Source organism: Leopardus geoffroyi, chromosome C3 (assembly GCF_018350155.1).
Source record: "Leopardus geoffroyi isolate Oge1 chromosome C3, O.geoffroyi_Oge1_pat1.0, whole genome shotgun sequence".
Classification (NCBI taxonomy): domain Eukaryota; kingdom Metazoa; phylum Chordata; class Mammalia; order Carnivora; family Felidae; genus Leopardus; species Leopardus geoffroyi.
Genome location: NC_059338.1, coordinates 79118057 through 79142623, shown reverse-complemented (window position 1 = coordinate 79142623; position 24567 = coordinate 79118057). Strand labels below are relative to the sequence as shown.

At 51.2% G+C, this 24567-nt stretch overlaps 1 protein-coding gene across 1 annotated transcript; it reads left to right on the top strand.

The window, feature by feature from the left end:
• Window positions 1–22999: 22999 nt before the first annotated feature.
• Window positions 23000–23438, top strand: LOC123585430 (glyceraldehyde-3-phosphate dehydrogenase-like). The gene has a single exon (XM_045453596.1). It carries the CDS (start codon window positions 23076–23078, stop codon window positions 23415–23417), a length of 342 nt encoding a protein of 113 aa, XP_045309552.1. The 5' UTR covers window positions 23000–23075; the 3' UTR covers window positions 23418–23438.
• The last annotated feature ends 1129 nt before the right edge of the window (window positions 23439–24567 follow it).

Below are 24567 nucleotides of genomic sequence, written 5' to 3'. Positions count from 1 at the left end.
CTGCTTTCCTCCTTCCGCCCACCCGCCTGTCCCTCAACAGTTTTATCTAGACGACATCGGGTTCAGGTGAAAACCGCGGATGGTTCTCAAGCAGGAAGCAAAATCCCTCATGATTCATGTATCCTGGATGAGAGGAAGCTTCACTTTTTCACTGCAGTGAAGGTAGAAGTGACAGGGAGGGGCTGATGGCACTTATCTCAGGGCTTCGTGCCTTCTTTTTTTCCCTTTCTTTCTTGGTTTTCTTTTCTTTCCATCTCGTTTTGTTTTGTTTTGTTTTATTTTGTTTTGTTTTTGCTGACCTTACCAGCTCCTTCTCTGAGTCACTGTCTGGGAACCCAGCACCTCCTTATTAAGGAAGGGGCGATTCTTGGAATTAGCTATAACTTCGCGTGACCCTGCAGGAATCAGGCACAGTGTGAACTCCAGAGACCGTCACGTCTCTCAGGAGTCAGCCAGTCCAGACGCGGTGATTCCCTTTTCCCGAAGTGAGAAGCCTGGGCCCCTTGGTAGTGATGACGTTTTTTGTTCTGTTTGTGGGCAGGCGATTGCTTTTAGTGCCCATATTCTTTTCCCAAATGAAAATATCCTATTTTCTTTTTTCTGCTGCACACGATCTGCACCATTTATCAGCCTCTCCTATGAATTGTCCCATCACTATATGTAAATCCAGTTGTGCCGGGTTGACTGCAATATAGAAGAGAGCGAATCCAGGCTGGGGTCTCTGTAGAGCTGTGTGCCCTCGGGGAAGTCACTTAGCTTTGCTGAGCCATTGCCCTGCCCGAGGGAAGGCCAGGGGGACAATAATTGTGGTCGGTTCCGTAATGGCCTCCAAAGAGATCAGATCTTAAATCACCGAAACTTGTGAATGGTCCCTCATACAGCAAAAGGGATATTGCGGATGGGATGAAACCAAGCATTTTGTGAGGGGGAGATCACCCTGCACTACCCAGGGGGGCCGTGAATGCAATCACAAGTGTCCTTGTGAGGAGTGGGCGGAGGGAGATTTTGGCCACAGAGAAGGAAGTGATGCGACCACAGAGGCTGAACTCAGAGTGGTGCAACCATAAACCAGCCATCGTCAGTAGCTGTGCTCAGCGGGAGGAGACAAGGATCAGATTCTCCTCCCGGATATGGGCTCAGCCCTGCTGACACCCTTATTGGGGCCCAGAAACTGCCTTTGGGCTCCTGGCCTCCAGGATTATGAGAATAGATGGCTGTTATTTTAAGCGAGCCAGTCTGCAGTAATTTGTTAAGGTGGCCCTGGGAAACAAACACGATAACCATCAATCACCAGATCCCACGGGGGATCTGGCCCCACCCCGTCCCACTCAACCAACCAGAACCGCCAGGGCGGGTGGGCAGGTGGGTTTTTACTGAGCTCCTGGACGTCGCATGGGGTCAGAGATTCGAGATTCCATACCGCAGCTTGGCCTTCCCGGCTGGCCCGAGAGGTTATGACCAGTCCAGAACCCAGGGGAACCAAACAGAGAAATTCTCCCGACCAAGAAGGCCGGGTGTCTGGAGGCAGAACACAACAGGCTGGTTTATAGTTTTATCCACGTACGCTGAGCACAGACACGCCACGCACACGTTACGTAACTTACCACCTGTTCCACAGGAGAGAAAACAGGCACTTGAATTACGTGAATCTCCCCCTTGAGTGGGTACCCCAGGGTGAGCTCTGATGGAGACACGGCTTCCCTGCAGGGCTGGGCGCTGGAACTCCCTGCTGCCCTTCTCACGCAGCACCCTGCCCGCACCTCTCCGCACTTCACCCCCTTCCCCCCTGCTCCTCAAGACCCAAACCAACACTAAAGGAATTTTCTCCTTCCTCCCATGTCCCACTTACCAGGGCTGGGCCAGGCTCCTGAACTGCTTATCTTGGCCACAGGGGCCCTGCCTGCTATAAAATGTTTGCTCACGCTCACCGGATCCTGTGGGGGCAGGGTCTGATAATGGGAGTGAGCTACACCCAAATATCTCAGACGGGAAGAGTGAGGCCAGGGAGAGACTTTCCTCAAGGTCCCTTGAATCTCATGCCAAGCTCAGAGCTCAGGTTCCTGACTGAGCTCCCTGTCCCCCAGGTAATAAAGAACGCACAGCGGAAAGATTGTGAGGGAGCAGTCGGGACCGTTGGGTGTCCTGTCCCCCACCCGCAGGATCTAATGCTCTCGTTCTGTGCCTACCACTTTCCACTCCTAAGCACTGCCGATCTGTCCTCAGACATTTACTGCATGTCCCCGTGCCCACCCAGGCACAGACAGGGCAAAGCCCGGATCCCAGCTCTGTCTCTTACTAGCTGTGCAGCCCAGATGCATAATTTGTCCCGTGCCTCAGTTTCCTCATCTATAAAGTGCAGGCGATAACGTCGAATTGCAGAGGGTCAGAAATAAGGCATGTGAGGCACCCAGTATACCCTAAGCACTCAATAAATGACAGCTGTTATCATTCCTGAAGTCATGAAGAGGTCTGAGGTCCCTGGGAAGTCCCGGGGACCCTACAGTGTCTTGCTGGTGTGTCACAGACTTAGAGACGCTGACAGCTGGGGACTTTTCCCATGTGGGGGGAAAGCGAGTCCAGACCCTGCTGTCGCATCCGGCTCTGGTCACCAGCCGGCCGGCAGGTCCACGTGCCACACGCCCATCTCTCCAGACCCTGACTACAGCAGCAGCCTTGAATGTGCGTGTGATTCTCTCCATTTTCCAAACATTCAGGGAGACCGTGTTGCCTGCCTGGGTCCCCTGGAAAGCGGGGAGCGGCAAAGAACGTGAGTCCAAGCTTCCCAATTCCACAGACTTGTTGTTTCGGCCGTTTCTAGACCCCATGAGTCCACTCTGCCTTTGCATATTGGCCATGCCGCTCCTGAGCTTGGGACACCCTCCCCGCCTTCTGGGCTCTTCAAGCCCTGACATTTTCTGCAAGTCCCAGCTTACAAGGCCCCTCCTTCTGGAAGCTTCCCCTTGGCTTCTGGGGCAAAGTTTTTGGTTTCTTCTCAGCTCCCACAGTCCTTTGCAACGGGTTCTATTACAGCCCTTATCTTAACCACCATAATTACCTGTTTAGGTCTCTGTCCCATGAACTGCGTGCAGCAACCCAGGGGCCAAGGCCTGGACTTGAGCAGTCGGTCTGTTATCTCCAAGACTCGTATCCTCCTCTGCCCTGGATTATAGTCATTTACATTCCTGCCTGGCTCCCTTCCCTGATAGTCTGCGTTTTAAAATGGTTTTGTTTATTTATTTTTTACAGTTTATTTTATTGATTTTGAGATAGAGAGCAGGTGGGGAAGGAGCAGAGAGAGCGAGCACGCGCGCGCGAGAGAGAGAGAGACAGAGAGAGAATCCCAAGCAGGCCTTGCACTGTCGGCACAGAGCCCGACACGGGGCTGGAACCCATGAACCAGGAGATCGAGGCCTGAGCTGAAACCAGGAGTCGGCCGCTTGACTGACCGAGCCACCCAGGCACCCCTAAAATGGATTTAAAGTCATTTCACTGTAGTTACTCAGTGCTTTCCCCAGCAACACGTCGGTTGAGGCCCCCACAGTTTCAAAAATGCAGGTGCAGGAACCAGGCAGGCAGGGCACAGTAGTGGCTCTGGGAAGGGGAAGGGGGAAGGGGGAGGAGGAGGAGGGAGGGAAGAAGAGGAGAGAGAGAAAGAGGAAGAGAGAGAGGAAAGAAGGCGGGGAGGTCGAGGGAAGGAAGGAAGGAAGGAAGGAAGGAAGGAAGGAAGGAAGGAGTACAGGGATGCTCCCGGTGGCCAGACGTAGTTGGTTGAATAATGACCCACCAAAGACGTCCACGTCCTAATCCCCAGGACCCAGGAATACGTAACTTTATGTGGCAGTGGAGTTTGCACAGATATTTAGATTAAGAATCCTGAGGGGCGCCTGGGTGGGTCCGTCTCTTAAGCGTCCGACTCGAGACTTCGGCTCAGGTCAGGATCTCACGGTTCTTGAGTTTGAGCCCCACATCAAGCTCTGTGCTGACAGTACAGAGCCCGCTTGGGATTCTCTCTCTCTCTCCCTCTCTCTCTCTGCCCCTCCCCCTCTGGCGCCCTCTTTTTCTCTCCCTCTCTCTCTCAAAATAAATAAATGAACTTGAAAAAAAAAAAAAGATTAAGGATCCTGAAATGGGGACATCCATTGTCCTGTACCATCGAGGTGAGCCCAGCACAATCACAAAGGTCTTTAACCAGGGAGGCAGCGAGAGGTGACGTGACTACTGAGGCAGAGGTCAGCATGGCTTCTAGAAGCTGGAAAAGGCAAAGGTACGGATTCTTCCCTAAGGCCTCTGGAGGGAGTGTGGCCCTGCCGGTACCCCGAATTTGGCCAGTAAAACTCGGTTCAGATGTCAGACCTCCAAAATGGTAAGAGAATAAATTGGTGTTTTAAACCGCTAACGTTCTGGTAGATTGTTAGGGCAACATTAGGAAGCTACCACATGGTCTGGCTCACCTGCCCGCTCCCGGATGCAGGGCTGGGGGAGGAAGGGGTAGGCATGGAGTCCGGGAGAGGGTGGGTCCCCAAGAGCAAACGGGAGCACCTTTACCGGAAGAAAAGGAGGGACGAGAAGGGAGAAGACGCAAAGACACAAAGTCGCTGCGGGATTCCTTTTACGTGAAGTGCGGCGAAGGCCAACTGGCAGAGGGAGAGGCGGAGAGCTGGGTTAGTTCAGGGGGAAGGGCAGATACTGACCAGGAAGGGGAACCCGGGTGTCTCTGGAAAGCAGGGAACGTTCTGGCTGGATCTGGTGTATCTTCGAAACTGCCCATTTTACAGAGGAGGAAACAAAGGCCCACGTGGTCGGGCGCAGAGCACGTGTTGAGCAGCTGAACCAGACCCAAGCCGGTCGGCCAGCGCTCTGCGCCCTGCTGACCCCCTTGGGTGTCCTGCTGGCCGGGAGGAGCCCAGTGTCTCCTAGTGTCCTCTCTCTGATGTCAGTTACTCCTCCGGGACTCCGGGGATAGGGAGTGGGTCTCCTCTCCTTTGGTGGTGTTTCTAGGCTCCTGGAGCCCGCGGGGAGCGCCCTAAGCCTGGGTTCACCTCTCTGGATCCTGACACCCACCTGGGGTCTCACCGGGAATTGCTCTGGAATCACAAGACCTCCTGGGCGAGTGGACACCATTCTCAGCATGCCCTTTGCCACTCACTCTCTTTCATTCATTCAACAAACATTTCCCGAGGGCTCGTGAAGCCCAGAAATTGAGGATACAGTGGAGAACAAGCCCGTGAAGGCGCCCGGCCTCCGTGGAGCCTCTCCGCCTGACCAGACGGAAGCCTTTGGCCATCTCCCTGATACTTGCCCGAAGCAGTCTGGAAAGAACAGGGCAGAGAAGGTATTTTTTTGTTTTGTTGTTGTTGTTGTTGTTTTGTTTTGTTTTTTAAGGGTTTGTTTTAACTCTTCCGTTGACCTGAATTTTTTTTAAGGTTTTATTTTAATTCCAGTTAGTTAACATACAGTGTTCGGTTAGTTTCAGGCGTACGATCTAGTGAGGGCGCACTTGGGCACATCGCCCGGCGCTCATCGTGACAAGTGCACCCCTCAATCTCCTTCCCCTCTTTCCCCCACCCCCCACCCCCGTCCCCTCCGGTAGCCATCAGTGTGTTCTCTAGAGCTAAGGGTCTGTTTCTTGGTTTGCGCGGGTGGGAATGCAAACCGGTGCGGCCACATTGGAAAACAGTGTGAAGGCCCCTCAGAAAGTAAAAATAGAACTACCCTGCGAGGGGACTGCTGGGTATTTACCCGGAGCATAGAAAAACACTCATTCAAAGGGATCCATGCACCCCTATGTTTAGAGCAGCGTTATTTACAATACAGAAAGTGTTATTTAGGCTCCCTTTGCAGACGTGTAAACAGCAGCTCAGAGAGATGGGAGCCCAGGCCACGGTCACTGCAGCTGGAAGGCGGGCCTGGCACTCAACGCCCACCTGCCTTGGGATAAAATTACAGGTCTATCTCCCCTCGTGGAACTCTGGGCTCCAGGAGGGCTAGGGCGGGATTGGCGTCCTTGAGCCCCAAGAGGGCCCTTAGCTACTGCTTGTAAACCTGGGTCTTTCTCCCCACTGGCGCTGCTGGGGCAGAGAGAGAGCTGGCACGGACAGGCACCCTCCCTCTGCCCTGCCTGCCTCAGTGGGACGTGCAGCCCTGCACGCCCCTCCCAGGAATCCCTCAAGGCCAAGAGGTGACTCAGCGCCTTGCCAGATGCAGGGCCCAGGGCAGGGCAGGGCTCCGGGGCGGGGCAGCCCCTCCCTCCTGGCTCCTTCCTACCACACCTGGAAAGTTCTTTCCACTTTCTTGGCCACCTCCGCCCCCCCCCTCCCCCCACCCCGGTCCTGTCCTCTGTCTGACCAGCTATCCTCACCCTCTGGGCATTAAGGCAGTGCAGGGGGATGTGGGGGGTGTCGGGGGGTTGCTCTGCCGAAAGCTCCATACAAGCCTCTTCCTGTAATCCTCTCTGCAATCCTCCCAGGCCAGAGTGGGGACACTGAGGCTCAGACTGGGGCCATTACTTATGCAAGGGGCTGAGATTCGAACCCAGCTCAGCCTGACTGCAAGACAGGCCAGCCAGTTTCCAAAGACTTCGCACGAAGAAAAGCTTATAAAATATCTCCATTTTTAATTATTAATTACATATTGAAATGATATTGGAGATGTTGGATTAAATAGAAATATGAAATCTGAGTCAAGCTCATTTCCTTCTTTTCATTGGTTACGGGAGCATTTTCCGTATTAAATTACATGTGTGACTTGCGTGATAGTTGTGCTATCTGCACCCTGACTTTGTTTAAAAAAAAGTTTTTTTTAATTTTGTTTTTAATATTTATTTTTGAGAGAGACAGAGCGTGAGTGGGGGGAAGGGCAGAGAGAGAGGGAGACACAGAATCCGAAGGAGGCTCCAGGCTCCGAGCTGTCAGCACAGAGCCCGACACGGGGCTCGAACTCACGGACCGCGAGATCGTGACCTGAGCCGAAGTTGGAAGCTCAACCGACTGAGCCACCCAGGTGCCCCTAAAAAAATTGTTTTTAATGTTTATTCATTTTTGAGAGAGAGAGAGACACAGAGCATGAGTGGGGGAGGGGCAGAGAGAGAGGGAGACACAGAATCCGAAGGAGGCTCCAGGCTCCGAGCTGTCAGCACAGAGCCCGACATGCGGCTTGAACCCACGAACCGTGAGATCATGACCTGAGCTGAAGTCAGATGCCCAACTGACTGAGCCACCCAGGTGCCCCTCTGCATCTTTAATATCATCCGATCCTTAAAACCGTTCTGTGTAAACTGAGGCACACACACGCAGGCACAGCCAGGGGGCGGGCAGTCTGGGAATGTTTCCCAGGACTCCTGATCCCTGCATCAGGGGGCTTCAGAAAGAGTGTCTTACATAACAGGAGACAGAGGTGACCCCGACAGCTGGAAGCCCGGGGCTGACTGGGCAGTCGGTAACAACCTGGGCCATACCACACGCGGTTGGTGCGGTTCGGGACACGCAAAATCGTTCTTGTCAGGCTTCGGCAACTCCAGAGAGCTCGCAAATCACTTCGCAGAAAGTGTCAAACACGATTGTCTACAGCAGCCCCTAGCAAACCACAACCCACGGGCCGGATCCGACCCAGTGCCTGTCTTCGTGGGGCCCGCCAGCTAAGAATAGATCTTACATTTTCTTTTTTTTTTTAAATTTTTTTTTTTAACGTTTTGTTTATTTTTGAGACAGGGAGAGACAGAGCATGAACGGGGGAGGGTCGGAGAGAGAGGGAGACACAGAATCTGAAACAGGCTCCAGGCTCTGAGCTGTCAGCCCAGAGCCCGACACGGGGCTCGAACTCACGGACCGCGAGATCGTGACCTGAGCCGAAGTCAGACGCTAAACCGACTGAGCCACCCAGGCGCCCCAGATCTTACATTTTCAAGTGGTAGGAAAAAATCCGAAGAAGAGGTAACATTTTTCATGGCAGAGGATAATGATGTAGAATTCAAATTTTAGTACCTATAAATAAAGTTTTATTGGAACACAGCCACGCGCATTCATTTCCATATCCTCTACGGCTACGGAGGCAAAGCTGAGTAGTTGCCGTGGGGACCGCGTGCCAGGCAAAACCTGAGATATTTACTATCTGACTCGTGACAAAGCTCACTGCGCCCTGGTCTCGAGTTGACTTTTTCAGATGACTCACTGTCTTTGGAATATTTTGTATTTTTCTTTCTTTTTCTAAAGGTCACTGCCTCCAAAGACCAAGATGATTTAGAAAACAAAACAAAATGAATGGACAGTTTCTTCAGCCTGGCCCGGCTCTAAGGGCAGCGCCCGGACGAGAAGAGAGCCCGCCGGCCTGCTTCTTCGGGGTCTGCTCCGGGGAAGGGTACGTCGGTGTGGAGGCGGGCTCAGTGCCAGACTCCCTCCCCCTGACTTCCTTACCTGCAGGGATGTAGTTAAAACCGAATCTCCGGAAGGCCCCAAAGAGCATCAAAGACGAAAATATCTGTCCAGTGCAGTGTGGCTAAGCACATGGGCTTGGGGTCAGGCGGATCTGACTTCTAAACTCATCTCCCCACTTCTTAGCTGTGTGACTTGGAACAAGTCACATAACCTCTCTGAGACTTAGTTTGTATTTAGGGGTAAAATGGGGAAAATGGCACTTCACCTGCATTAGTCTGTTGGGGCCGCCATAACAGTCTGGGTGGCTTAAACAACAACGGATTGGGTGGCTTAAACAACAACGATTTCTTTCCTTATTATTCTGGCGTCTCTAAGTCTAAGATCAGGGTATCAGCAGCGTTTTCTTCTGAGGCCTCTTTCCTGTAGACGGCTGTCTTCTCCCCGTCTTTCCTCTTTCCCGTCTTTCTCTGTACTTGTCTGTGTCCTAATCCCCCTTCCTACAAGGACACCGGCCTTATTACACCAGGGTCCACACTCATGACCTTATTCTAGCTTGATCACTGCTTCAAAGTTCCCGTCTCCAAAAACGGTCACATTCTGGGGCCCTGGGGGTTAGGACGTCAACATACGAATTTGGGGGAGACGCAGTTCAGCCCATGACACTGCCTCATAGGGTGCTAGGAAAACTGAGTGAATTCAGGACCACATAGCACAGTTTCTGGAACATCAGGGAGTCGTTAGGAAATGCTAGCTCTAATTTTCGTTAATAATTATTATTGTTGGGGCGCCTGGGTGGCGCAGTCGGTTAAGCGTCCGACTTCAGCCAGGTCACGATCTCGCGGTCCGTGAGTTCGAGCCCTGCGTCAGGCTCTGGGCTGATGGCTCGGAGCCTGGAGCCTGTTTCTGATTCTGTGTCTCCCGCTCTCTCTGCCCCTCCCCCATTCATGCTCTGTCTCTCTCTGTCCCAAAAATAAATAAAAAACGTTGAAAAAAAAATTAAAAAAAAAAATTATTATTGTTGCCAAGCACCTCGGTGGCCCAGTAGGTTAGGCCTCCGACTCGTGACTTCAGCTCAGGGGAGGAGCTCACAGTTCCTGGGTTCGAGCCCCTTATCGGGCTCTGCCCTGAGGTGCAGAGCCTAGTTAGGGTTCTTTCTCTCTCTGTCTCTCTCTGCCCCTCCCCTGCTCCCGCTCTCTCTCCCTCTCTCCCAAAAATAAAAAGAAACTTAAAAAAAGCTAAAAACAATTATTATTGCTGCTGTCGTGACGGAGCCAGTCCCGTGCCTGGAACAGCACAGACAGCCTTCCTCAGAGTTGGAGGCTTTAGTGGCTTCCGAGTGGCCCCAGGGGTACAGCCCCTCCTCAGTGAAGCTTGTTCACTGCATGACCCCAGGCGACACCATCACATGGTTGTTACTCTCTATTCGTATACTGGTCAGGACAATTTTTCTGGCAGATGTCCGAGGAGAAGACCCCTTTCCTCAAGTTCCCACAAAGGTGCAGTCCGGCCCAGGGCAATGCTCCCTCCTGGCCTCACGGGACGTGGTCTGCGAACACAGGGCGAAGAACTGCATCTGGCACACAGGCAGGCCGTCCACACGCCGTGCTGGATAAACGCGTGGAAAGAATCCCTCTCCCTGATGTGACGTGAGAATGCGAGCTGCACGAAGGCGGGGGCACTCTCTGCCTCTTTCACTGATGTATTCTGGCCCCTACACAGTTTCTGGCACACGGTAGGCACTCGGTAAATAACTTGTTAAATGCTCGTGGAATGAAACAAACGAACTGCTTATGCAGAGTCGTTCTTTCTCTCCTCCCATTTTACAAGTGTACCGTAGAAACTCAGAGCCGGGATACAGGTGTATTTCTTGAAGACACCTGCTGTGTGCTGGGGGCTTCCTCATTCGCTGTAGCCTCTCCTCTTCCCTACCCTAGCTCTCACCATCCCAGCCCCGTGGGGTGGATTTTGTGCTGGAAAGAGAAGGGACTCTCAGTCAGATCCAACCATTTCTGCGCTGTGCTGGGAGTAGTGGATTAATAAGGCTCAGCAGAATGTTTGGCACGTAGTAGGCATTCAATAAATGTTACTACGTTTTCCCGCCCCACCCCAAGATAGCTGGAGGAATTCTCTCCATTCCAGCCATGGCTCCACTGTTGGCCCTGGGCTTCAGAAGTGAATGAAGAGAGAAGATCCCAAGAACCGAGTTGAGGAAGGGGAAGGGAAAAGGAAACCCCACCCAGGCTGTGTGGCAAGGCCAGAGGTGTCTCAGCCGCTCTGGTGAGCATTTGGGGAAAAGGCAGTTGCCTTCATCCTCATCAACTGGGGGATGCGTCAGGCCTCAGCCCAGAGCCCCAAAGCTGCAGCCAGGGGTCACAGGTGGCTTTTGGGAAGCCGTGTCCCAGGACAAGGCAGAGCCGCCTGGAGCTCTGGGCCTGGAGGAAACGCTGGGCACCCAGGGCCCAGAGCTGAATGGGCCCTTTCTCTTTCTGTAACAAACACAGGCCTTGTTCGTAGGTTGGTGTGTTTGTTTCCCCGGGCGGTTTCTGTTCTCCTTCTCCCCCCCTCCGGGCTCAGCCTCGGGCAGGCGCCTCCAAGAGCTCTGGCTTCGAGAATTTCTACAGCATTGCTCATATCCTTTCTGCTTGGAGAGCACCCAGGGGGGGGGGCTCCAAGAGGAAGCAAGAGGTCTTCACCCTTTGCAAATTTATTTGGGAAGACAAAACCTGTCCAAGGAGCAAGGACTGTTTTGGGGGGAATCTCTCACGGAGGCCCGGGTACTGTCCTGGGGGTTTGGCATGGATTCCCAGGCTAGCATGCCAGAAGGACACAATTAGCCACACGACAGACTATGTCACCACCCTGCTTAAAACCCTTCAGGGCTCCGTTTTATTTGCTCAAAAGAGGAGATCGAGGCTCAGTGCTCAGTGCCTTTGTAGCTACGGTGGCCGAATTTGAACCCAGACCCATCTCCCTCTTTCTGCCCCCAGCCTCGGGTTGGGTCCCAGACTCAGTTTCTGCGCCATCCGGTTCAGTCCCCAGCTCCCCAACTCCTTTATTCACTCCCACTTAGACACAGGCACAAACTCGCCCCGGCTCTCCGGGACTTGCTTCTTTCCTCCGTAAAGCCGAGGTCACCGCGCCGATCCCTACCTCAGCGTGTGCGGTCAAGACGAAATGACTTCCTTCTGGGGAAGCACTTAGGCCACGCTTGGGCAATAGATTCCAGCTGTCCATGGTCCCTCATCCTCAGAGGAAAGCCTCTGGGAGCCGCTCTTGTTATTTCCACTTCACAGATGGGGCCGACCCACTAGGTCGCCGGCCGGAAGGTACCCTTCTGCTAGAAATTAAAGTCGGTGTAGGAATTAGCTCCTTTTTGCAGGTGCACCCCACTGGGGCCCAGCCTGGATGGAGACTGCGCAAGGAGGTGGGGGTGAAAGCCACTTCCTGACACCCAGATGTGCAGAGGACCAGAAGGCAGAGGAATGCTGGGCAGGGGGCGTTTCAAAGGCAGAGCGAATATACACGCCTGGCTTGTGGACCTTGAAGACGTTTGCCGGAGCCCCGGTGTCAGCACCTGTCGCTGAGCGTAACTTAGACCCCACAGATCATGCTGAAGGTGAGTGTGTTGATAGGGGCAGCAGCAGAGACTAGAAAGTTCCCCCACATCTCTCTTGAGTCTCCTTCCCACGTTTCTACACAGGGCCAGCCTCACCGACGCCTACCGGCATTTTCCCCAGCCTCCCGTCCCTCCTCTGCTGGGCTGTGCAAAGCAAAAGGCCTCCAGATAAAGGCAGATCTGCCAAGGTCAAGGCCCCTCCTGTCCTTGACCGTACCCACGTCCTGGGCGCTCACCCAGACCCAGAAAGAAACACGGTGGCGGGGTTGTTCCAGGCCTTCTCTAAATGCAATGATCTCCCTCTGGGCGAGAGGAGGCACCCAAGAAGAGAAGAACCACATGACAGGGACTAGGCAGGTCAGCATAAAGCGCCCCGAGGACAATCCTGGGACCTCCACTTGTGTCCTGAGGGTTCTTGGTGAGTCACTGAACCTTGGTGGACCTCGATGTCCTCTTTCAGGAAAAGAGGGCCCTGGGATCCCAGCCTCATGTTGCCGTGTTTCCCCCTAGACCACAAATGTCTCAGAGCTGAGACTGGGCCTCCATCACCTGTGCACCCCCAGGGCCCGGGCCATCTAGGTCCCCGCATCTCAGAGCTGGCATCTACTGACGTGGCAGAGAACACGGTGTGGCCCAGCCCTCCGTGCGGATCTCCTGTTTTATGCTCCCTGGCGTCGTCACCTCCACTTTGCCCGCGAGAAAGTTGAGGCTTGCGGAGCGCAGTCAGCTTGCTCTAGCCACGGAGTGAGTAAGTGGGAGAGCCGCAACTCACAGCCAGGCGGACCGACTCTAGAACCTGCCGGCTCACCCGCCAGGCTGCAGCAGGGCCACGTAGGCTGGGCAACGGCTCCTAGCACCGACTGGGACACTCAGCTAGGCTGTTGAGAGAGTGAATATGCAAGGAAGCTAACCTAACGGCCGGTATGCAGTAGGCGCTCACTCGGTCCAACTGCTTGAGATAAAGTCAGGCCTAACCCAATATCCCGAGATACGTTATAAAAGCATCAAACTCAAGGGTCCTGGATTAGCCCCGGAGGCACAGCGAATCCAGTCCAATAACGTCTTCCCCGCTGAGAAATTGGCTGTTCGCCTCACTTACCGGTGTTCTGTCTGATCCCGGGGTCCCGCTGTCGGTGCAGCTGGGAGGTGAAGGTCGAAACCTGGCTACGTTCACCGGTTTCCGACGGGTTGTTCTCCAGTTACGCGTTGGTTCCTTCAGATTCCGTCTTGGGGGTTCCCCTCGGGGTGCGGGCCCGAGCACGGGTCTGGGAACCCTTTGGGCACAGCCGGACGGGTTGCCCTGCCCCTGGTGAGCTCTGACCCCAGAAGCAGCCACATTTTCTGGAGGTGGCTGTTGCCTGGAGGGAGGAGTAAGGACACCTTCTCCCACCCGCGGAGGATGTACAGTCTACAGGGGGAGAAAAAACGAACCGACTGTCACCATCTCACAGACCAGGAGACAGAGCCAGGGCAGCGATTGGCCGGAGTTCCCACAGCAGGTGAGGAAAGAAACTCAGACTCCACCCCAGCAAGGGAAGGGAAGGGAAGGGAAGGGAAGGGAAGGGAAGGGAAGGGAAGACTCCCTTCCACACACCCAAGCAAGCGCATGATGCACTTTAGCAGAAGTGCCCGCCATGTGCCAATATTCAACAGGCTCTCGTCGGAAGTTCCAACTCGTTCTCGAGGCTTCAAGAGGGCAGGACGAGTCCCGTATTGGAGTTTTTAGGGGACACGCCAAGACCCCAGATGGAAAAGACTCTGCGTTGAGGGTGTTCCTATTTCCCTGAGGAACACTTACATTTCAGGGACAAAACTATATCTCTGGTAAGATAGAGAGACCAAGGGTCCAGCCTCAATGTGGTGCAGGACGGAGGAAGGCAGTATCTTCTTTTTATGTTTGTTTCTGTCCGGTCTAGAATCGAAAGTACTTCAAGACAGCATCTTGGCTGGAACGGTATTATTGTGGTAGGTTCCCCTCCATGATTCCCTCATAAAGCCACATGGATGAAAATCTGAGAGGAACCCAGTGTTTGTGTAAGACTGATCTTGTCCTTGTCCCTCTGACGTAATGAGACTTATATTAGGAAACGGGGGGTGGGGAATGAAAACGTATTCTTTATTTTTCACCTCCTTGTCTTTGTTTGAATGTTTGCATGAAAATCAGCAAGAGAAACAAAAAGGAAGGAGAAGTGAAAAAATTCCCATTGCCAGGAAATGAATACATCCGAGAGGGAAATACAGGTTGGTGCCCTCCGAAGCCTGCCCATTAGATAACATCCATCAGAGATCAGACAGTTCAACACTCCGTGTTCACTGTCCAGTACTCGTCCTAATGATAGGGTAGGGCATCCCATCCCTTCCAGATCTGGGCTTCTAGAATCACACACAAGTTGTGTTTGGGTTTTTGGTGTTTTCCCCTCCTTCCTGAGAAGGGTCTTAGAGATTGTGGCACAGAATTTAAAATCACACACACCCGGGTTCCAATCCTGACTCAGCTCCTCGGTGACAACGAGACTTTTGGAAATTTGTGTCATCCTTCTGCATCGTGGACTCTCCCTTTTGAAAGGAGAAGGGGTAGTCACTCTCCTCCTCGGGGTCACCATGACAATGAAATGAGTTGACACATGAAATGCCTGATTGGCTCATGGTGTGTGCTAAGACAAGTTAGTTCCTTCCTTCTCTTTTAAAAACCTTTCCTGGGGGGCTTGGGTGGCTCAGTCCGCTGAGCGGCTCAGGTCATAATTTCATGGTCCGTGAGTTCGAGCCCTGCGTGAGGCTCTGTGCAGACAGCTCAGAGCCTGGAGCCTGCTTCGGATTCTGTGTCTCCCTCTCTCTCTGCCCCTCCCCCTCTCATGCCTTGTCTCTGTCTTCCAAAAATAAATGAATGTAAAAAAAAAATGTTAACCTTTCCTAATTGGATTTTTTAAATTATAAAGCAATGCATTCTCATTGCATTTAGCCAGATAACATGGAAGTCTATTTTTTTTTAATGTTAATCATCTTGTGGCAATGACCGTTACTTGCTTACCCAATATCTATTCTCCATAGCCTTCTTAGAGTTTTCTAACGTTATTGAGCCTGCCTGATATCATAAAATGTAATATGTTGCAATATAATACCACGCAATTATTGCGGCCAGCTGAAAGACTACATTTCCCAGCCTCCTTTGCAATTAGGTACAGTTTGACAGTACTTCTGAGATCGCGCCTGCGGACGAGGCACAAATAGCTTCCCCCACGTTCCTACCTGGACGAGGCTGCCCGAGCACCAACCACTGTCTCTGACCACAAGTGGCCTTGAGGAGAGGCCATTAGTCAAGGATAGTGACGCAGAAAGATGGAGCCCGAGTTGATGACTATCTAGCTATCACCACATTGGTTCTGGACCACCTACTTCTCAACTTCCTTTTGTGAGAGAAAACTAAAGCTCCTATTTACTTAAGCCCCTGTTTCCGTCGTGGTGGTGGTTTGAGTTTTCCGTTGAATGGTCCTGGATCTAGTTATAACTGATAAGCCTTCCTCCTTTTCTAGTCTCACCTCTGGACACGACTGGTATTAACCAATCACATCTGCTCATGAGATTTTTTTACGCTCATGGCAAAGATAGATTTATGGGTGCATGCATATAGTTGAATCATGCAGTAAGCCACACGTAGTAATTGCTTATCGATATATATATACACATATATAGACATATATATACACGTGTGTGTGTATATATACATATATACATATATACATATGTACATATATACAGATACATACACACACACGTGTGTGTGTGTGTGTGTGTATCAAGATCAAATGCCCAGGCCAAGGCACACATATCTCTAGCATCAGCTTTCTACTACTAGGCTGTTAAGTTGCACTAATGGATATATTGTAATTTATTTACCAATAAGTAACTCCCACTGATATAATGACAAGGTTTCCACTTGCTTTTCAAATAATATAAACCCTGCTGTAAAAGACATCTGGTACAAATACCCTTACCATTACTCTTGTATTTTTTATTTTTTAGTGTCTATTTATTTATAGAGAAAGAGAGAGAAAAGCTGAGCATGGGGCAGGGGAAGAGAGAGAGGGAGAGAGAGAATCCCAAGCAGGCTTCCTGCTGTCAGCACAGAGCCTGATGTGGGGCTTGACCCACTAACCCTGGGATCACGACCTGAGCTGAAACCAAGAGTCGGACACGTAACTGACTGAGGCACCCAGGTGCCCCTACAGCCCCACACTTGTATTTTTTAGCAAATGCTGCCACAGTGGGACGACTAGGTCCTGTTCTTTGTCACCCTTCCATACTCCTTCCTTTTATAGATGAAACAAGAGAGACCCCGAAAGCTAACGTGCCAGAGATAACAGAGATGACGATACCTCCAGAATCCTCCCAATTTTAATCCAAACCCCACGCTCTGATCTATCCAGTGGTTGCTGGAAGCAAATATTTGTTGAAAGAATATCCAAATACTCTTTGTAAAGATAATTCTCCTCCGGTCTCTGCTTGAACGTATCTGGTGGCAGGAACTCACTACCTTTCTTTTCATCTTTAGAGAATGTCTACAACTAGGATGTTCTTTCTTACATTGTGTTGTAACCTGATGCCATGAAGAAAAAAATTTGTTTGATGTTTGTTTATTGGAGAGAAAAAGAGAGAGAAAGAAAGGGAATGAGCATGGGGTGGGGCAGAGAGAGAAGGGGGACAGAGAATCTGAAGTGGGCTCTGTGATGACAACAGAGACCCCCATGTGGGGCTCGAACTCAAGAGCCGTGAGATCATGACCCGAGCCGAAGTGGAACACTTAACCGGCTGAGCCACCCAGGCAACCCCCCTCCCCGCCAAATTTTCAATGACACTTTTAATCATGACCTCTGGAAATCATGACTATGAAACTACTACTCAGTGGTCTCAGTTCTGACACCTGGGGTCTTGGAGAGCTGGTCTAGTTTCTCAAAGGACAGGTGGGACCCACCAAGGCAGGCACAGGAAAGGCATTCAGCGCTATCCCCCTGGGGTCTTGGCACTCAGATATTTCTTCTGTGTGGAGAATATACGAGCTGTCAGACAAGGAACATGGCTGTGAGGATACAAAGAACAGTCACCATTCCTGACCTGAGGATGGTCCCATCCCCTGACAAACCCAGCTTTGGGGGACCTGAAGCCCCCTGGTGATGGCCAAGGGGCACAGTTCGGAATGCTTGGACTCTGAAGAGAAGCACGTGTGGGTGGGGTTGAGGACTCACTTGGGAGAGATTACTGGAAATAACGTTGGCTGAGTAAGTGGGCAGCGGTCTTCACCCAACGGAAGAAATCATTTCCTCTATAAATGTTGATTTGTTTTTCCTGGAAAGGTTTCTTACTCACAAGCACTCGCACCCTCATGACAGTCCTCCCCCTCTCATCTTTCTCTCACATAGAGACAATATGTAGAAAAACAGGCTGAAAAAACACAATCTCCAGAAGCTTCCTCTCTCCTGACGTTCCAATGAACCCGGCTTGACTTGGTCATCACCCAATGGGATCACAGAAAGTAAACGTCACTCTTGTAAAACACTGGGTCTTTCGGAGCAAAATAAAAGTTAAAATTCATGGTCAAAATCTGTAGAAATTAAAGGTGAGGCAATAAAAAGGTCAGGCTGCCTTCTGGAGTAGAAACATGGGGTCTGAAGCCAACAGGCCTTGTACTGGAATCCTGTCTGTCACTCATGGCTGGGGGACCTGACCATATCACTTCTCCTAGTTTCATTGCCTGGTGTAGAAGGAGGATAGAAAGTACATAAGTCTCCAAGAGAGTAAATACAATAAAACCACCTCCATAAAGTGCTTGGCCCACTGGCAGTGATCAGTGCCTGTGACTCTCTGTCTCTGCTTGTATTTTCACTTGGCACAACATGGGCACGCACGCTGGGCGTACCCGCCCTGTTCTCTCCGGGTGGCTGAGAATGTGCAATAATCTTCAGAAGGTAAGATGTGAAGAAAATGGATCAGAAAAGGCACAAGACCAAGGCACAGGGGTCCAACACTTCCCTTGAACCTTTGTTCAAATCCAATGATGCATGGTTGCCCTATGAAGTGACCAAGCCACTGGGTGTGGTCACAAGTTCAGTTCTCCTACCCGACTGTTGGGCTGAGCGCACTTGCTATAAGCCAAGGGATAGCAGGACAAATGCAATCGATGAAGAGGAAAGGTGTCAAAATTTGCCCTGTTCTGCCTCTCACCACCTGTGTGGCTCGAGCCAAGTCAGTTAACCTCTCTGAGCATCAGGTTCCTACTGTGCAGAATGGGGCCTCCAAATCCCTCCATACCTCCAGAAGGAATTCTTGTGCTATCCAACGTGGACGGGAAATGCTTCATGAACTTTCTGGGTGGTGAGGATGCAGTGTTTCTTGGGGAGCAGCTCTGCAGGCAGGGAGGATACCCAGTCCAAGGACCCACCGGGAACTTGAGGTTTTCGTCTGCGCTTCAGGTGGGGAGGAGGAGGCTGACGGCCGTGTAGGTGACATCACTTGGGGGCTGGACTGCCCCTGTTCCACTCCAGCTCACATCAGGCTCTCCCTTTGCCTCCCAAGGTCTTGGTCTCACTTTGAACCAGAGTCCCGAGGCCAGGGGCCCAGCCTGTCACATGGCCTATCAATGATTAGCAGCCTGACCCCTGCTTTGGTGGGCAGGAGAGCTCAGGGTTGTCAGGTCTCTGCCCACTGGGGCAAGTGAGGGTGACCGAGGACCTCCTCAGATAATCAGCTGAAGTCTGCCATACGCAACATCCCCCCCACCCCCAAGCGGGACAGCAGCCCAGTCCTTCACCATCAAGACTTTTAGTGAATCCCCACCATTGTGCCAACTGTTGATTGGGAGACATTTTTTTTTGGCCTTATAATAACAAGTCTCTATTGAATACTCAATGTCAGGTGCTTATATGCATTATTTGTCTCCTTTTCTTCTGGTGCAGACTTTTAAATTCAGTGACCCTTCCAAATAAATTTGTGCCTGATTAGCAATGCCCATGGGTATTTAAGCTGATAGTACATTTTGTGTGAGACAAGACTTAGTGTGCCCGCAATGCCAAGGACACACGTGGTTTTGGGTTCCCCCTTATGCTCTAAGTCTAAGAAACTGTAGACAGCAGAACATAGTGGTTGCACATTGTATTACTCTGGCTGCTGTAACAGCGAGCCTTAAAATAATAATGACTTAAAACAAAAATTTAAATTTAATGATCAGGGGTGCCTGGTGGTTCAGTCGGTTCAGCATCTGACTCTTGGCTTCAGCTCAGGTCATGATCTCACTGTTCGTGGGTTTGAGCCCCGTGTCGGGCTCTGCATGGACGGTGAGGAGCCTGCTTTGGATTCTCTCTCTCTCTCTCTCTCTCTCTCTCTCTCTCTCTCTGTCTCTCTCAAAATAAATATATAAACTTAAAAAAATAAATTTAATGATCATTGCCATATAAAGATCCCCTGAGTAGGTGGTCCAGGATTTGCATAGCAACTCCACAGTTATCAGAACTCAGACTTCTTCCATCTCATTGCCCTGCAATTCTCCTTGTGAAACTTACATCTCATGTTCCAAAAAGGCTGCTTCAGTTCCACCCATCACATTCTCATTCCATCTCATGAACTGGGAAAAGAAGTTACATATAGTACTTCCTCTCATATCTTACTGACTCGAGTTTGGTCACATGGCCTTAACCTCAAAGGACTCCAGGAAATGCATGTTTTAGCTGGGCGTTCTTGTGCCCAGGTGAAAAGTCTATCACTCCAAAAGAAGAGAAGAATGGACACGGGAGGACAACTTGTATCTGTCACAGCGGTGAGAACTTGGACTTGAAAACCTGTCAACTTGACCTTAAACCCCAGCCCAATCACTTCCCAGCTATGTGGCCTAAGGAAAGGGTATTAGTTATCGATTGCCATGTAACAAATTATCCAAAAACTTATCCACTGCAAACAACAAACATTTATTATTTTGTGACTCCTGTGAATCAGGAATTTGACAGGGTGGGGGTGAATGGCGGGGAGGGCAGCCTAGCTGGGTGATTCTGGCTCAAGGTCTCTTTCAGGAGGTGCGGTCAACTCAACGGCTGGAGCTGTGGTCACCAGGAGCTTTGACTGGGGTTTCCAAAATGGCTCGTTCCCATGGCTGTGGGGTGGGGGGTGGAGGGCGGTGCTCTGTTCCTTGCCACATGCTTTTCTCCCGAGGGCTGCTTGATGGTCCTCGTGACATGGCAGCTGGCCTTCCCCAGAATGAGTGACCCAAACAGTCAGCAAAGAGGAGGCCACGGTGCCTTTTGGGATCCACTCTTGGAAGTCTAGCACCATCATTTCTGCCACATTCTATCCACTGGATTCACCAAGTGCAGCCCACGAGCACACGGAGGACAGTGAGGCTCTACCTTCAAAGGAGGAAGGATAAAAGAATGTATGGGCATATTTTAAATTACAAGGCAATTTCTCCATTTATAAAATAATTTATTAATTTATAAGATAATAGTAACACTCGATTCCTAGGGCTGCAGAGGGGTTTAAAAGAAACAATGACTTCCCCTCTTCTCCTGGGTAGACATGACCTTGCTCTGCCCGGGGACCATCAGTGGTCTGTGTGATAAAGATGCTCCTGAAGCACCTACTACATAAATCTCATCAGAAGACTATGCTCCTCAGGGCACCTGGGCGGTTCAGTCGGTTAAGCATCTGACTCTTGATTTCAGCCCAGGTCATGATCTCACGGTTTATGAGATCGAGCCCCACACTGGGCTCCAAGTCCTGATATCGAGGAGCCTGCTTGAGATTCTCTCTCTCCTTCTCTCTCTCTGCCCCTTCCCTGCTCATGCTGCTCTCTTTCTCAAATAAACTTAAAAGAAAAAAGAAGAGTGTGCTCTTAAAGATTGCTCACGATTATGAATGTGTGCACTTAAGACCAATGCCACCAATGGTGATGATGAGCATTTCTGTCCTCCAGCTAAAGTAGCACAGGTATAGAATAGAGCAGGAGCATAGACACAGTTTGGAGCTCGTTCCACCTGTCAACTGGGAAGTTATGTAGTTGATACATGGCTGAAGGGGGTGGGGGACCTGAATTCTTTCACATTTGGCACATTGACTGGGAATGGTTTATATTTCTATGCTGCAGATCTTCAAAAATCACACAGTTCACATTCACGTAGAATGTGGGTAGTGTTGTGGGTGTTTATGGATTTGTTTCTGTCACTAGATGAGTTCCCTGAGGACAGAGAATGAGGGCCTCAAAAAGGCAACCCACTTCTGGAATCCTCAGTTTTCTTCATCTGTACAATGTGGGTGATAACACCCACTCACAGAAAGTCTGTCCTGAAGGTCAGCAGGGGCTCTGTAGAGAGAAAGCCCAGGTGGCCCAACATGCTAGAAGTCAAGGGTGAAGGGCAGAACTGAGGGGCAGAGGGAATGGAGAAACCCTTCAGAGAGGGAGTCAGAAACCGGGGGCCAGCTTCAGTAGGTCATGGGTGTGAGCCAAGCCAGGTAGTTCAAAGGACTCCCTAGAAACAGGGGCCGGAAATGGACACCCTGTTGGCTTGAGCTGGAGGTCATTCACCCCCCAGCTGACGGCAGGACACAGAGCTGGGCTTTCGGGTCCTATCGTGGCCAAGAAGCCAGAGACCAGTGGCAACCATGAAACCTGCCTGTGCTTTCCTGAGTTTTGGGTTGAGGTGCTGGCTCTGTCTTGGTCATCTCCTTCTGGAGTGTTCTGCGGATGCTGCTGCAAACCCGGCATGTCTCAAATGGGCCTCCTCAGCCTCACCTCTGCACAAAACTGCCCACAGGGCTGGCTTTGTCCCATGTTATCTTCTGGGACCAGTTACTGAGACCAGTTGGTCTTCCCCCCTCCCCCATGCCTCCCTGCTTCCTATCCAACCAGATGTCACATCCTGTCCCATCTTTCTGTGCCTTGTCTCCTGAATTGGTCCACTTTTCCTTTCTCTGACTGCCTTGCTGGCTCTGGTATCTCCTGCTCCATCCGCCAAAGGGCCTTCCTAACGGCAGCTTGGAGCACACCAATTCACCCGTTGCAAGGCCTTCTGTGGCTTTCTCTGGCACACAGTTGAAAAGACTTGGCCAGTCAGAAGGAAAAGGACTTCTCGATTTATATTCCACATCGTGGGTTGCTCTAGACTCACACCATTTTGAACTCTACAGGCCAGCTTTCTGGGGCTCTCCTCCCACACCCCCATTCAACACCACATCCTGACAAAAGTCCAGTTGGGATTCGCCTTCTCCCCAGGAACCTTCCACAAACCCACGCTCCGAATTCATCTTCCCTTCCCAGGTCTTAGTAGCCCTTTGAACCTTTCTAATATACTTTACTACCTGTCTCCTGATAAACGGTTATTCACATATCGATTTGTTTCCACCTGACTGTAGATCAAGGACTTTAGCTTATTTAATTACATAAACAGTATAGGTGTCAAGGCCAATACTCAAAATATGGAGCCATCCACAGGAATGTCCTGAATTAATCATAGCAGGAACATAATAGGCTCCTAATAAATATTAAGAAATAATTTATGGGTGACTCAATAGCAAAAAAAGCCCAAATGGGTGCCTGGGTGCTTCAGTCGGTCAAGCGTCTGACTCTTGATTTCAGCTCAGGGCATGATCTCACGGTTCATGAGATCAAGCCCCTTGTCAGGCTTCTTGTGGAACGTGGAACCTGCTTGGGATTCTCTCTCTCGTTCTGTCTCTGCCCCTCCCGCATGTGCATGCTCTCTCTCTCTCTCTCTTCCTCAAAAAAAATAAGTAAACTTTTAAAAATCCCCTTAAAAAATGGATAGGGGATCTGAATAGCCATTTTTCCAAGGAAGATATACAGATGGCCAACACGTACATGAAAAATAGGCTCAATGTCACTCATCATCAGGGAAATGCAAATCAAAATCGCGATGAGTTATCCTCAGTCCAGTCAGAATGGGGATGTTAGAATGCTAATATTAGAATTGACCCCAAAACTCACAGATACAGAGAGCAGGTTGGTGGTTGCCTGAGGTGAGGTGGCTCTCTGCTCTTCCCCGTTGGACAGACAGCCGCATCTCCTGGTGCAGTGCCAGCCGTGTCCCCGAGACACGATGGTGAAGGTCGGAGTCAACAGATTTGGCTGTATTGGGCGCCTGGTCACGAGGGCTGCTTTCAACTCTGGCAAAGTGGACATTGTCGCCATGAACGACCCTTTCATCGACCTTAACGACATGGTCTACATGTCCCAGTCTGATTCCACCCACGGCAAATTCCATGGCACAGTCAAGGCTGAGAACGGGAAACTTGTCATCAATGGAAAGCCCATCACCATCTTCCGGGAGCGAGATCCCACCAACATCAAATGGGGTGATGCTAGTGCTGAGTATGTTGTGGAGTCCACTGGGGTCTTCACCACCCTGGAGAAGGCTGGGGCTCACTTGAAGGGTGGGTAAAATGGGTGATGGTGGTCAAAAGCTACACGTTTAGGGGAAAAAAAAGAAAGAATTTATGAACTGGATTAAATTCCTAACTTTGTCCAGGGTTGTCACAAATGCATTTATCTATTTAGCTTCCTCTATTTCTCCTTCTAGCAAGTTCTCTCGAGTCCCTCCCTCCTAGGAAAAGCAGATCTTCTGTACACGATTCCTTCATTTGTTCAGGAAATTTCTAGGAGCATCTACTAGGGGCCTGGCACCATGCTGAATGCCGGGGGGCGGGGGGGGGGGGGACGTGAATGCACAGAGAGTGCAATGTCTCTGCTTTCCAGAAACCTGGAGCCAGACCTGAGATGCTAAGAAGAACAAGAAAAGAAAAGCAGTCACAAAATTCATCGTGACCCAAAGGACAAGATTCCGGAGGGCGGTGGTGCAGATTTCGATGAAGCCGGCTGGGCAGGTACCTCAGCCAAAATCTAAGGGGGACAAGGACTCATCCCTGGAGAGTCAGGGGGTAGCATTTCAGGCGGGGGGGGGGGGGAGATGGTAATCGAAGGTCTTCAGGTCCGAAGGCGCTGATCTGCTTGGAAGAAGTAGGAGAAGGCCGTGGAGCTGGGGAGAAGCTGGAGAGGAACAGGAGAGGCAGTGATCCCGGCTGGTGCAGGGTTGGAAGCCACTGGAAACCAAGCTGTCTTGACATCTTTTTGAATAGGCCCTCGCCGCCGTGTGTACGATCTTCCTCATTCCTGGGCTTCCACAGAAGCCACCGACAGCTGTCATTTCTTCTGATCTGGGCCCAGATCTCATACTGAAGCTGCCCCAGCCTCTTGAAAAGAGCCCAGGAATTCCAAGGAGACAGGCAGGTTGGCCTTCTGTTGCCGGTGACACCCAGGCTCCCAGCACTCCCCTGGCTCCGGGGAGTCTGGGGCTGGCAGACGTCCCCGTCTCTCCTTTCGTCACACGAGGAGGGAAGTCCAATGCCTTTCCACCCTGCAGGGTCTGCCTCCCAGGCTGCAGTGTCCTGGGTTCCTCTCAGAGCGAGGCTGGATTCTAGTGAGGCCCCAAGTAAGAGCCGGCCAGGGCTCTTCCACACACAGCCTGTTTCCAGAAAGCTCTTTCCCCACTCCTGTTTGTTCTGGATGGCCTGCCCCTCAGGCCCGTCGCCTCC